Raw genomic sequence first — 14,602 nt, forward strand, 5'->3', positions numbered from 1 at the left:
ACCCCTCTCTACATGGGTCCTTGACTTGAAGGAACAGACCCTGAAAGCTTCAAAATCCTGCTTGGTGTCTCATAGCCCATAGTAGTAATGGCCAGCTCTGAACCCTGCAGTGACCCTAGAGACTGAGCAGGCCTCAGCCGTTGACCTGACCCCTCACGCAGTATGACTGAGCACACAGTGAGTTGTAGCTGTGAAGATCTGTTGTGCTGTGTTTGCTAAGTGAGCCAATCCCTGGGAGCCTCAGTGCTGCTGTCCTGTGGAAAGCCATAATTCTACCCACCGCTCAGCTCTCTACCTGGTAGCAGGTGTCTGCTGAGGGCCTTTATGTGCCTTGCAATTCTCTTTGTAATTTTTAAAGTTAATTGTATTTATTTATTTATTTGTGTGTGTGTGTGTGTGTGTGTGTGTGTGTGTGTGTGAGAGAGAGAGAGAGAGAGAGAGAGAGAGAGAGAGAGAGAGAGAGAGAGAGAGAGAGAACAGGTGCCCACAGAGGCCAGAAAAGGGCATACAATCCTTTGAGCAGTTGTGAGCTGGCTGTCATGGATGGGTGCTGGAAACTGAATTCAGGTCCTCTCTAAGGGCATCAAGGGCTCTCATCTACTGAGCCACCTCTTTCTCCAATCTCCTGCTCTGCCTCTTTTAAACCTCAGTATTATTGACTCCATTTTACCTGAGGATGAGTAGGTAGCCACTGTCTTCAGTCACATCACGATACATTCTAAGACATTACCGATGACAACCCAGTCACTTCAGATCACTGAGCTGTTCAATGTCCGCAAGATGTGGGGAATTTATGAGACAAAGGAGAAACACCAAGTGGGTCTCTTCTTTATAGTCGTGTTCAGATGAATCTCAAAGTCTTACAGAGGAGAGGAGGTGGCTTTGTGTTGCTTCTCTGTGGACAGGAGGTAGGGTATTAGCCTGTGGCTGGTGGAAAGCACCTGCCACGACATGGGTCTCACCCTGGTGAGAACAGTCTTGCTAGAGACTTTCTCCTGTCAATTAAACATGTTTATTTCTAACTTTGTTTTGTTTTTGTGTGTATGTATCACAAGAGTTAATTTGAGATAAAGTCAATAGACAGACCATGTTTGCTACTCTTCGGGGTTTGAATTCTGTTTCCTCTGGGATCCTCCTTTTCTAGAAAGGCTGAAAGAAGGTGTGTACTTGTCCCGCACTAATACCTGATGGTTTTTAAGTTTAAATTTGTATTTATCTAATTCATTTTTACATTTGATTATTTTGGGTATGTGTCTGTGTGTGTGCCACTTGCTTGAATGTAGAGGTCAGAAGATAGCTTGAGGAGTCAGTTCTCTCCTTAGAAGCATTAGGCTTCTGGGAACGGAACACAGGTCATCCAGCTTGGCAGCAAATGCCGTCACCTGCTGAGCCGTCTCACCAGCCCTGACGGTCACTCATTTGCTTTCTTCTTTTGCCCCTCCCCCTTCCATTTTTTCCTTCCCTTCTTTTCTTTTAGGGTATGTATTTACAGGGGTGTGTGTGTGTGTGTGTGTGTGTGTGTGTGTGTGTGTGTGTGTGTGTGTGTGCATGTATCTGTGGAGGCCAGAGACCTTTCCTCAGCAGCCATCTACCCACCGGTCATTTCAGATAGGCTGTCTGAATGCCCTAGAGATCATCAAATAGCTATGTTAGCTGCCCCGTGAGGTCCCCCCATCCCCACCCACCAGTGCTGGGATTAAAGATGTGCGCCACTACCGCCCAGCTTTAATGTTATAAAATTTGCCAGGAGAAACTTTTTCCCTTTCATTGGAATATTTGTTTAGCCAGGAATGGAAACGCTGTACGTGAGACGGTGTTGCAGCATCTTGCTTCCTGTCAAATCCTGTGGAATCATGGTGGAAGTTACTAGCTCTGTCAACCAGGCTGCTCCCCGATAAAGAAAGCAGTGTCTGCTTCTAAATGTATGTGAAAGGTCTGACTCCTCGTACCTCGGAGGACATCTGAGTTTTTTTTTTTTTTTGTTTTTTGTTTTTTGTTTTTCGAGACAGGGTTTCTCTGTGTAGCTTTGCGCCTTTCCTGGAACTCACTTTGGAGACCAGGCTGGCCTCGAACTCACAGAGATCCGCCTGGCTCTGCCTCCCGAGTGCTGGGATTAAAGGCGTGCGCCACCACTGCCCGGCCTGAGTTGTTTTTTTCCTCAGCAATATTTGGAAGCTATTTGAGGTTCTACTTGTACAATCTGAACTCCACAATGGTGGTAAAGATGGTTTATAAGTTTTCTGGGGCTCCTGTGACAGAGTACCGCGCACTTGATGGTTTTGGTCATGGTGATGTATCGTCTCATGACTTCTAGGCTGGAAGCCAAAGACGAAGGTGTCAGTGGGATGACCTGATTCTCTGAGGCCCGAGAGTGTTAGTCCCATCCTCTTTCCTAGTTTGCTGGGACTCTGCTTCTCTTGGTTTTGGACTGCATCTTCTTGATAACTGCCTTCACGGTCTAACAGTGTGTAGCTGGTGTGCATCTCTTCTGGTGTCCTTTTAAATAAGATGATCTCATCACAGCTGTTTACAGCTGCATGAGCCCTGTTTCCATATAAAAGTCTGAGAGCTAAGATTTCAAAATCTCTCTTTCTCTCTCTTGGAGGGAGCACACAATTCAACCAATAACAAACAGGCTGTACATTTCAAATTTTCCCTCTGTTTGGCATAAGTAGATTGGATGTAGCCATCATTTAAATATTTTGCACACAGATTTGATATCTGAAGTGAGATTGTAAGGAACCCCAGAATTTTGTAAATTGTATAATTCTTGTACTTTTTGTATCTCTAGTGCATTTCTCTGAAAAATTACTACCCATCTTCTCTCTGAAAAACATCCTTGTTGTAGCTCTTTAGGTGAGATATTTATGAAAAGGATTGGATTGATTTAAAGGATGAAAGAGAAACATTTATACATAATTTTTAAAGTAGACAAAGTGTTTGCATAGAAAGAAACAGAGGTCTTTTTTCTTTTAAATTTGAAATCCACATGTAAGACTACAGAGAAGAAAAGCAGCAGAGTGCAGTGGACTGAGGAGCTGTGGTCTGTGTAGACAGCCAGGGCAAGTACTGTTGGCACAGCGCTGCACTTTGAGGGTCTCAGAAAGATCAAGAGAAAGAAGTGGTGGGGTGGGCAGCTCATCTCTCACTGCTGCATGGCTGATCCAGATTATCTACTGATTTCCAACCATCCTCAGAGTAAGATGATTGATCCTTCTTATTAATAGATGAGGAAAACGAAGACTGGTTAGTTATCCAAGGCCATCTAGCCAAGCATGTACGTAGGTCAGTGTTTAAAAGCACAGTGCTATGAGACTTTAGCTCAAGTTCTGATTTCCTTATTAAGTTTTGTCACTTTGAACATGTTGTCACCTTTTCTGTGCCTCAGTTTCTTTCCCTGTAACATAAGAATTAACCATGCCTACCTCATACCTACCTACCTCCTACGAAGATCAAATGAAATACTATTTACAAAGGATCGGAGTGCTTCTTAGTGTGAGTGTCATGGTCAGAAGACAGCTGTGCTCATTTCTCTGGTAAAAATGCAGAAGCAACAACAACAAAGTAAATTGTCCAGTTCTATATCGTTCTGTTGTATAGCAGTTAAAATGAATGATCTAAATCTACATATATGCGCATGGATGCATCTCAAAAAACAGTATGAAAATGCTGTCACTTACTTAAGTCTTACAACTGTGATATCTCCAGGGGCTCAGATAGGAGTGTAAAAATATGAAACCTGAAGCAGAAAGGATGTTTATTGGTATTGCGGCAGTGGTCACTTCCAGGAAGGTAGAAATGGGAAAGAGGACATAGGTCACATGGTGGTTCACATGTGGTCATGTGTCAGTAATGGATACATTGTGAAAAGTGTTTTGTGACCTCCCCAGGCATGTCCTGTGCTGGCTAGTTTTATGTCAGCTTGACACAAGCCAGAGTTATTTTGAATGAGGGAACTCAGTTGAGAAAACACCCTCACTAGATTGGCCTGTGGACAAGCCTGTGAGGCAGATGCTCCATATGGGAGAGCCTTGCTCACGGTGGGTGGTGTCTCCCCTAGGATGGTGGTCTTGGGAGCTATAAAAAACTGCTGGGCAGACTATGGAGAGCAAGCCAGTCAGCAGCACTCTGCCATGGCTTCTCTATCAGTTCTTGCCTTAAGTACCTGCTCTGAATTCCGTCGTGAAGGACTGTTACTTAGCAATGTAAGATGAAAAAGTCCTCGATTGAGGCGTGGACCTCAGATCCAGCTGGAGAGCAGCGGTTGGTTTCTCTCACAGCATAACCATGTCACTGTTGCACAGGTGGGTACTTCCTGCCTGGCACTCTGGTTTTGTGGTTTATAGGCTTCACAGCTGGATATTACAGTTGGTACCCCCCCTCCCCCCCCAGCAGCTTGCATAGTACCTTCCAGGACTTTGAATGCTATCTAGGAGGGAGTTACTTTCCAGCTTGCTTCCAGCTTGATTCCAGCTTGATTGCTCTGTATCTGGCAACCAGTGTCCTCAGCAATGGGGGCTTTTCTTCTCATTCTGGTCAGTAATTAAGAGTACTGACAAGAGGCTGTGATTGTTTTGGGGCCGCTGGCGTCCTCTCTTACCTAGCTCCTACGGACAGGGACCACATCTAGGACAGGGAGTTTGGTTTTTAACCCATTGCTTCTGGTGCAGGGCAGCTACCTGTAGCCTCCCTTTTGTATTTTTATTTCCATTACAAGATGGCTGGTTTCTTTCTACACTATCTTTTTATAATCCTTCCTTTGGATTAAGCCTTCCGCATGTTCCCCTTTGTTTCTCCAGTCCCCTTAAACTTCCACCTGCCCAGTTTCCTCCCTTTAAACTTTATTTTTATCTATATTCTACTATCCCTTCCCCCACTTTCCTGTTTCCACAGGTACTCAGTTCTCCATGTTAAACAGAACTAAAGCTAACATCCATATGAGAAAGAGCTTGCTGTGTTTGTCCTGGGTCCAGGTACCTCAGTCAGCACAATTTTTGCAGTTTCATCTATTCACCTACAAATCGTATAGTTTCATTTTTCTATATGGCTAGATCAAAGTATTGTATGTGTGAACCACGTTTTCATATCTGGTCATCAGGTTGCTTGTGTCCCCTTACTGTTGTGAATACAGCAGCAGTGGACATGATGTGCTGGTATCTGTGTTGTGGGGGACCAGCTGCCACTTTTCCAACCCAGGGTACTCTTGAGTAGGGAGAAGTGAGAAATATTAGCTAGAAAGAGATACCTAGATGATGAGAGGAAAGACACAGGATAGCCTTGGGAGGGCCTGGGTCAAAACCCACCAGCCCAGAACTGTATTCAAAAGGGCTTTTTATAACAATGTCAAGGGGTGGGGCAAAAGACCTCCCCCTTGCTGAATACAGCCAAGGGTAGACCCTTCCAAACACTGGTACCCAGGCCCGTGGTCTAATCATCCCCTTATGCAGTCCTGCTGGGTAAAGCCACTAGGAAACCTCGGTGGACTCCAACACTGTGTGGTGTGATGGACTGTCTGTTGGGTGTTGCCAGAATTGGTACAACTGGGTCATATGGTAGTTTTATTTCTAGGTTTTTAAGAACCCCTAGAACTTCTAGAGCAGCTGTACCAGTTTATACTCCATGCCAGCATTTTTGTTCATTGTGTATTTTATGAAAGGAGAAATGAAAACTTTCCATGCATTGTTTTCTTTTGTAAAAGCAAAACAAAAAAATTGCAAAAATTTAAAAACGGTGCTGCTGCTGCACCCTTGGCACCATCAGTAATCAGGTGAAAGCCCGTCTGTGTAGAAAGACTCCATTCAGTTCCTCGTTTTGGACAGCTATGACAACAGTCATAAATTGTCCCATCTGCAGGCCCCGAGGCTGGCAGAAAGGAGGCTGCGTGTTCAGGCCATCCCCTGTGGGATCTGTCTAGGTCCATTCTGGATCCTGTACTTCTTGTTTCTTTTACTTGCAGCTACAGTCAAGGATATTAGGAGAACTGCAAACTTTACTGATGGATAGATAGTGTCCTGGTCGCCCCTTTTCAGAATCATCATTTAAGTATCATCACTAACTGTGGGGTGCTGTCTCTATGGGTGGACAAAATGTTCTCTTTTATTGAATGAGCTAAGCTAGAATAAGGCCTGAGAACTTAGGAAACTCAGTGTTGTACTCCTGTTGACTAAGTGCATGTTAACTTATCTTTTAGCACTGAAAGTAATATGTTGGTTAGAGAAGGCAGCCCCTAACAAAAGGACCCCCAAATTCAGTGGTTCTAACAGAGTGAAAGTTATGCATTTATTTATTCATTACATAAAAAAATCCAAGGTCTTTCCATACATTAAGGAAAAAAATCTGTGGTCTTTCTGAATTAGAGCAGATAGAATCGTGATCACACAGCTGTTTAGGAGTGCCATCTGACTTCCCAGGTCACCCTGGACAGTGCTGTTAAGACAAGCAGCGGGGGGGGGGGGGGGGGGCGGGGGGGGAGGGGGGGGGGAGAAGGGGCCATGTGCTCCCACCTCACTGGCCAGAGCCCTTTCTGATAGTCACCTCTCTGCAAGGAGAGTGACACGCTGCTTGTTTGTCAAGGAGAAAAAGGACTATGTGCTGAACACCCAGCAGTCCGCGGCCAGAGGGGGCCTCCACCCGCCCCCATTGTTTCAACTCCATAGTACATTTATCGTAACATGTTAAGAAATTACCTTAAAGCTTTGGATCTTCTTCTCAATTGAAGTTTAAAAATAGGATGAAGGGCTGGAGAGATGGCTCAGCGGTTAAGAGCACTGGCTGCTCTTCCAGAGGTCCTGAGTTCAATTCCCAGCAACCACATGGCGGCTCACAACCATCTGTAATCAGACCTGGTGCCCTCTTCCGCCCTGCAGGCAGAACACTGTATACATAATAAATAAATCTTTTATAAAAAAATGGGATGAAATATTTGCCTCTTGTCACTGCCCCGACTTGCTCAGGTCCCATTGCATAACCCCAGTTGTTACTATATTCTATATCCTAAAGACAGTTTGCTTTACCAAATGAACAAGCAAGTGTGACCAATCTGTATCCATTATTGCCTGTGGCATAGCCAGGCCTGGGGGTGAGACACACAATACCCTTACTTTGTACTTTCCTTCAGTGGGATGAGATGGTTAGTGCGTTTGTATTGTTCAGTGCCAGTGACTAGGTCTCAAGGAGTTTTCTAATCCTGTGTGGAAAGGTATAATCTACCAGAAAGGAGAGGGAAGTGCAGGTAATAGAGATTTTGAGCTAAATACAACTGCCTTTATACACTGAATGGCTCTGTACGTTTAGAAAGTGAAGAATGTGTTCACAATTCAAAGTCAATTTTAGAAAGCTGTATGAGGATTAAGTATGCTAAGTTTATGCTATACTTAAATTAAAAATTAAAGGAATGGAAACTGTTAGGATTAGCTCCTTGGCTACATTTCCATGTGATTTTTGTAAAGCAGAGAGTACATTTTCGTGGTGGTTAATTCTCTTGAATAATTAAATGGCTCTTATTTTGGCAAACCCATATGTCTGGGGTATTAATGGCTGTATTTCTAATTTATTACCCTGGCTTAAATGACGAGGTAATAGAATGTTACATATTTCTTTCCCCTTAATATCGAATTTGTATTAACAAAACCAAGTGCCTCTTTTAACTCTCTAGAACTACTTAAAGTTCACATTACCCAAGGCCCTGTTAATATGCCATGGTTTCCCACACTCCATGCCAACACCACTGTCACTGGGCTCATGGCTGTTTACTAAACCCAGTGGGATCCATTATTCTCATACATGTTGGGGGTGCATACCTGAGAGCCGTGATTGATTGCTACTGACCTCACACCTGTGTCCTCTGACCTTTGGAGGTGAGTCAGGGAAAATGTGACCATTGCTGTCAAGACAAGAGTGAGCCTAGGGGCCGGAGCTAGTGTCTGCCCCTGCAGGGCATGAGGATTAACCAGCCCCACTGGCAGGCCCAGGCCCAGGAACCTAGGGTCCACCTCTCCTTTGTTATCCAGGCTCAGTGCCCTTGTGACCTGGGTCTCAGGCAGTATTCACTGACTCAGAGAAGGTAGAACAAGGAGGATGAGAGCTCATGCTTTTCTGCCTCGTGGCTCTCTAGATCTTTCTTCAGCCTTATGCTTTTGCTATTGGGGATTTTCAGGGTGTTTATCCTCATAGTATCAGAGGAGGATTTCCTGGTTTGTGACTTTTATAACAAAACTTCTCTATGTGTTTTATTGTGAAAATGCTGTCTGTTGACACTGCCTGCTTCTCTCCATTCCTATAGCTATGACCTTAGGTTCAGACCCTCCCTGTGGCTTGCCTGGGTTCTGAAGCAGCTTTCTAACTGATCCTCAACCACTGTCTCACCCATCAGCCTGGGTTCTCGATTTAGCATCACGGCTGCTGTGCGGCCTGCACTGCTTTAGGCCACAGTGCTGCTCTGGCCTGCTACCACATTTCCCCCAGTCATTTGTTTATAGTTCTTCATCTAGAAAAATGGTATCCCCAGCAAGTCCTCCCTGACCCCTGAAAGGAATTCTATTTAAAAACAACAACAGTAAATGAGATGATCATGGAGAAGGATGGGGTTGGGGAGAGGTTAAAAACGATGGTCATCATTCTATTTCTCTTTCAAAACTGACTCTTAAAACTACATGCACCTTGGTGTGCTCCATTGTACCTGGATCGTAACACATGTATAATTTCATTTTTATCATGTCATTGTTAATTAAACTTTTTCCTCCCCCACCCAACCCTTTTCGGAAAAGGATTGAAAAGTGTATATTTAACATTTGCAGCTGTGACACCTCCTACCTTCTGTGTTGTTACTTTCCAGGTACTCAAAGATTATTCGGTAGGTGACTGAGTGGGGTGTGTGAAAGATAAAGCTAAGTAGGTCAGTGTAATAATACTTAAATCCTAGAAAAGGACTTCTCGCTTCTGGTAGAAGGCTATTTGTTTTTAAAGATTTATTTCTTTTACGTGTGTGTGTGTGTGTGTGTGTGTGTGTGTGTGTGTGTGTGTGTGTACCATGTGAGTGCCTGGTGCCCTTGGAGATTGAAGAGAGCATCAGACCATCTGAAACTGAAGTTATGCATGGATGTGAGCCATGAGGATCCTGGGAATCAATTCTAGGGTCTCTGAAAGAAACACAAATGCGTGTAACTATTGAGCTTTTTCTCCACCCCCAAAAAGGCTATTTAAATACTCACCTTAGCCATATCACGTGACCATGACATTTGTATCTAAATTCAGTGTTCTAATTTTGATCATCCAGACTTAACACAAACCTTTTAGTGAAAAACAAGCAGTAACAACCAAAGCAAATGCCCCAACCATGAGTTTGTGTTTCACCTCTTGTTTTCCCCAACTACCCACATATTTAAATTGCAGGGACAGCTTCACAGGAAGTAATCAGTAGGTTCCAGCCCCATCAGCAGCAGTAGTAGTAGCTCTGTCGCACTATGTTGAGCGATGCTAACATTATCAACCAGCTCATCTCCAGGTGTGAAGGAGTTCAGCAGCACCAACCACAGTTCTTTGGCCTTTGGTTGCTAATGAAGAATCTATCATTTACAGGACCCCAAGTTCATTTTTCTTTGGCATCTGGAATGAAATGATGCAGGCACCTCCTTTTCCTTGGTTCAGGTTGTATAATATTGAACAACCAATGGGGCACTAATGTGGGCATCTTGGGATAATATTGTTTGTGGTTAGTTTCAGTTGTCAGCTTGACATGATGTAGACCCACCTGGGAAGAGGTGATCTCAGTGAGCACTTGTCAAGGTTAGGTTGGTCTGTGGGCATGTCTGTGGGGCACTGTCTTACTGAGTGGGAAAACCTGGCCACCCTGGGTAGCACCATTCCCTAGGCCATAAGATTCGAGAAAGAGAGCTGGGCAGAAGCACGCAAGCCTTTGTTCTTTTAGCTCTTGGCTAGGACGTGATGAGCTGACTCCAGTTCCAGTCATCTTGACTCCCCTACACTGCTGGCATGTGTGCCAGATAAATGTTTTTCTCCCCTGTATGGCTTTTGTCAGGGTCTTTTATCACAACGACGGAAGGAAGACTTAAGACGTCTCTATCGTGATCTCTTTGACAGTGCTGCCTTCTGTTGCTGGTCACACTCACCCGAACTCTCTCGCTGATTGAACTAACATCATGATTCCCATGGCTCTCATGTTGCTTTATTATAGTTTTTTTGGAAGGTCTTGCAACTACTTCTAATTAAAAAAAAAAAAAAGAGAGAGAGAGACCTCCAAATTATGTGAATTGTTTTTAAAAACTTGGAAGCCATTCTTTGTCATTGGCATTTTAATCTGCATACAGAAGATAAAAATGGAATTATTGCTACCCAGTGTTGACTAATTTGTGCTAAGCAACACTACACACCCTTTTACTATCTCCCTGCCCACATAGGCACCTCTAATTAGTAGCATCTTGTTTTCTCAATGCAACTCCACCAACCTCAGCACACAGATCACTGCTACTCGCCATTCTCAGTGCCGAAGACTCCAGGTCTGGCTCTTCTTGTTTACCTACTTTACAGGAAATATCCACTTTTGTGGGTGTTTCTTAAGGTCTGCCTATAGCTATTTCCAAATTTTCTTTTTGGATGCGGTTTCTTCCTTTTACTTGCTATTCATTTTGTTTGGTTTTGGTTTTGTTCCCCACATGAGTTTTTGAGACAAGGTTTCTCTGTGTTTTCCTGGCTGTCCTAGAACCCTCTCTAGATCAGGCTGCCCTCAAGCTCAGAGATCCACGTGCCTCTGCCTCCCAAAAGCTGGGATTAAGGTGTGAGCCACCATGCTTCCCCACATGCTAGTCTTTGTGTTATCTAATGTATAGAGCGGAGGATAGCATCAGTTAGTGCTTAGTGACTGGTTATTGTGTTGCAGACACTGCCCTAAATACTTGACTTATTTATTGAATTCTTGCAATAACAGTAAAAGTTGGGCCCATTGCTACTCACATCTTACAGCTGGAGAAACCAGGGATAAGTAATAAATGGCAGGGCCTGGATAAGATTCAAGTCACTTTCCTTCTGATCCCAAATTCTTGAGCTCTGAGCTGGAACAGGCTAGGTTCATACCAAAATGATTCACAACGAGCATCATGATTCTGCCGGTGCTGATACCAGGCTAGACCAAAAGCTGCTTGTTTTGTGGTTTTGCAGGTTGAAACCAATGTAGTGTAATGTTTCTGGTCTCTTAAGGAATTTATGATCTTATGCCTATTAAATTTTTTTTTTCTGATAGAATTCATAAAGCTGGCTTAGATTTTTATTTGAGTCATTTGGTCTTATCTTTCTATATTCAAAAAACCTTTAATTTCAAGATAGTAGCTATCTGTGTGGGTTGTCTAAAAATCCCCAGATGGCATTCTTTTATCTGTCCTCAAACCATCTGTAGCATCAGCCCCCATCGAATCCAATTGGTGTCATCTTTCACTTTTGCGGGCATGAGTTATTGGAGTAAAACTTCATATTTATGTAGCATTTTGGGTAAATGTTAGAGTAAAACATTGGTTTATTTTATCACAACAGTCCTATGCAAAACAGCTTTAATTTTTTTTCTGCTCATTTTGATTCACTTTGTATGTAGCTTTGGCTTTGGGAATCAAGTTGATTTGAAATAAACAAGTGTTTATTGAGCATCCTATAATATACTGTGATCCTGAAGTTGTGGGGATGTTAGTGTAGTGGCACTGTGTTATGGAAAGGCATGATTCACAGGGTGAGTGCAGAGATAAGGAAGGTAACATTACACTAACTACAGACTCCTCCAGGCGGGACCCTGGTATCAGGTGTGCCCTTCACATCAGTGTGTGGGACAGCAGCATAGACCAACCTGTTTACTTATTATTATTAGATTTATTTTATTTTATGTATATTAGTGTCTTTCTTGCGTGTATATATGTGCACCATGTGTGCCTGGCACCTGTGGAGGTCAAAGGGAGGCATCAAATCCCTTGGGATTGGATTGTAGGGGCCACAGATAAGCACTAGGAAAACCAGGAATGTTGAAAATGCAGGGTTGTCTCTTTAGAGAAATAGATGTACAACTTGTTTTCCACCCAGAAGACTGGGAATGGGTGTGGTTAATACCCTCTGTGCTATCTGTATGGCTAGCGGTATCTGGCTCCACATCTGCCTCCCCCAGACTCCTATCTCAGTCATCCTCTCCAGACCCTTATACTGAGCATTTTTTTTTTCTGTTAGTCTGTAGAATCCACTTTTGTGGGAGTTGTCACATGTATTTTACAAACAAGAAAAGAGGTGGTTTGTGACCTGGTGATCTTTGCCCTGTCTGTATGACTGAGACCACACCTGATCCTTCCCCAAACCCTTAAGCTGTCACATGTAGTCTATCTATAGAACCCATCTTTATGAAAGAGGACACATGTACTTTACAAAGAGTTTTGATATAGTCATGCCTTAGCTTTATTGTACACAAGTGATTGAGTTAATTATCACCAGGAATTTTTTTTCCATATTGTACTGCACTTAAATATACCTACAATAACCTGCCTGGTGTCAGACTCTTGAAGTTTGAACCAATACTGGCTGTTGAGTTGTGTTGAACCAGACTTCCTTCTTGCCTCCTGTGGATTGACACTCTGCTGGCCTTGGTTGCAGAGACCCTCGTGTAGACGGAAGTTTCTCGATCCTTCCTGGGCAGCAGCTGCTTTTATGAAATAACCATTCAGAGGCTTAATATTAATTACAAACTGTCTGGTCTATGGCTCAGGCTTATTGCTGGTTAGCTCTGACATCTTGAATTAACCCATTTCTATCAATCTATATTTTGTCACGTGCCCGTGGCTTCACTGGTCTGCTGGTATCTTGTTTCTTGGGCGGCTGGATGGTGTCTGCTCTGACTCCACCTTCTTCTCCCTGTATCTTTGCTTGGATTTCCTGTCTGGCTATAACCTGTCTTACCATAGGCCAAAGCAGCTTCTTTATTAACCAATGATAGCAACACATATTCACAGCAGACAGAAAGACCATCCCACAGCACCCCCACCTGGGACTGAAGTTAGGAATGGTTGTGAGGCAAGATCAACAAGTACTCTTAAATACTGACCATCTATTTCTAGTCTCCCACCATGTTTACTTAATGTCTGATGCTTCTGTTTGCACAAAACATTTCATTCTTTTATCCACTGGTTTACTCATTTAAATTTTATTGAGGATCTGTATCCATAAAACATACTCACTTACCATGGTCTTCAGGATCACCGATGGCCTTTATATCCAGTGTAGGCCATTGGTTGATAGGGATTCAGTGGGCCACAGTTCATTGAGGGTACATTTAGTCAGCCAGGTCTCCATTTTAAGTTGACAAGACCTTCACACATCTTCCCCAGGGACTTACATCACTCAGGGTATGTCACCATTGATGAAGTCCTGCAACACTAGTTTCCTGTGTCTACTGCCATCATGGTGTCCACACTTTTTATTGCTACTGTCCCATCTTTAATTAGGCTCTATTTCTGCCAACACATGCCCATTCAACACCACTACCACCATAACCGAGTCATCGTACTGCTCAAGGCAGGCCTATTATAGCAAACGTATCCCAAGTCTCAGTGGTCTAACTACACGAGACATTTGCTTGGTAGTGGATGTGGAAGTAGAGGCTGTTCTGCTCTAGTCATGAACCCAGGCAGAAGGAGTCAGCATGTGGCTTATAGCAGTGTTTTGAGCAAAGGCAGAGAGAGTCGTGTGAAAGCTACACAGGTTTGTTTTTTTTTTAAATGAGCCAGGGCATAGAGGTGACATACATCATTCCTGTCCTCATTTCAAGGAGTAGAACTTGAGTCTATGGTCATGCCTAATCCTAGAGGAGACTGGGAAGTATATTCTGTACCTTTGCCTCATGGCCATCTCCATCACACTTAGCAAGTGACTTTCCTAGTATGGTACCTATGTGTTGAGCCAAATGATAGAAGGAGGCAGGGAAGAATAGAATGAAAGCATCCTCCTCAGGCTAGTGACTGTGGCATAGTCCTCGGCATTAACGTGGGCAGTGCCTGTATTCTGAATTCCTAACACCTGCTCGTTGCTGTTCTTCTGTTCTCCCAGGGACATAAATGGTCGACTTGATGCCATAGCTGATGTTCTCCATTCAGAATCCAGTGTGTTTGAGCAGATAGAAAACCATCTGCGGAAATTACCCGACGTCGAGAGAGGACTTGGTAGCATCTATCACAAGAAAGTAAGTGAAATTAAACCTCCCGAGACTCATGGTGTTCCTCAATATAAGAATGCTAGGTCCTGAAGGAAGATCATGTGGGGTTCTCATTAGTGCTTGTGAGTAGCATCTGTAGCCTCAGAAACTTTCATTGTACAAGTTGTTCCAGTGTTGGCCTTCATAAAAAGTGTTCACCCTTCTGTTTTGGTAGTATCCAGAGTATGTTCCAGTACCCTGGGGGTGAAGGCTCTGGGTTGGTACCAGCTTGACTTCTCCGTGTTCAATGAGTTTGTAGATGTTTTCTTCAGAAATAGGGCCTTACCATCAGTTTATGGAAAGCAACCAGTAGCTTTGGCAATTTCCTGGTTGTTTGGGTATGTCCATGGGATCACTTTGGCTGAGAATATGATG

At 43.6% G+C, this 14,602-nt stretch overlaps 1 protein-coding gene across 5 annotated transcripts in view; it reads left to right on the forward strand.

Annotated features, from left to right (window-relative positions):
- The window catches only part of Msh3 (mutS homolog 3), a 142,036-nt gene that overhangs the window by 67,842 nt on the left and 59,592 nt on the right, over positions 1-14,602 (forward strand). For all 5 annotated transcript variants that reach the window (XM_052743594.1, XM_052743590.1, XM_052743591.1 and 2 more), the window contains exon 13: positions 14,083-14,215. In XM_052743594.1, the coding sequence (XP_052599554.1) occupies positions 14,083-14,215 (133 nt within the window). The remainder of the gene's footprint in view (positions 1-14,082; positions 14,216-14,602) is intronic.

This window comes from Peromyscus californicus, unplaced genomic scaffold, assembly GCF_007827085.1.
Source record: "Peromyscus californicus insignis strain IS unplaced genomic scaffold, ASM782708v3 Scaffold_18__1_contigs__length_77618521, whole genome shotgun sequence".
Lineage (NCBI taxonomy): Eukaryota > Metazoa > Chordata > Mammalia > Rodentia > Cricetidae > Peromyscus > Peromyscus californicus.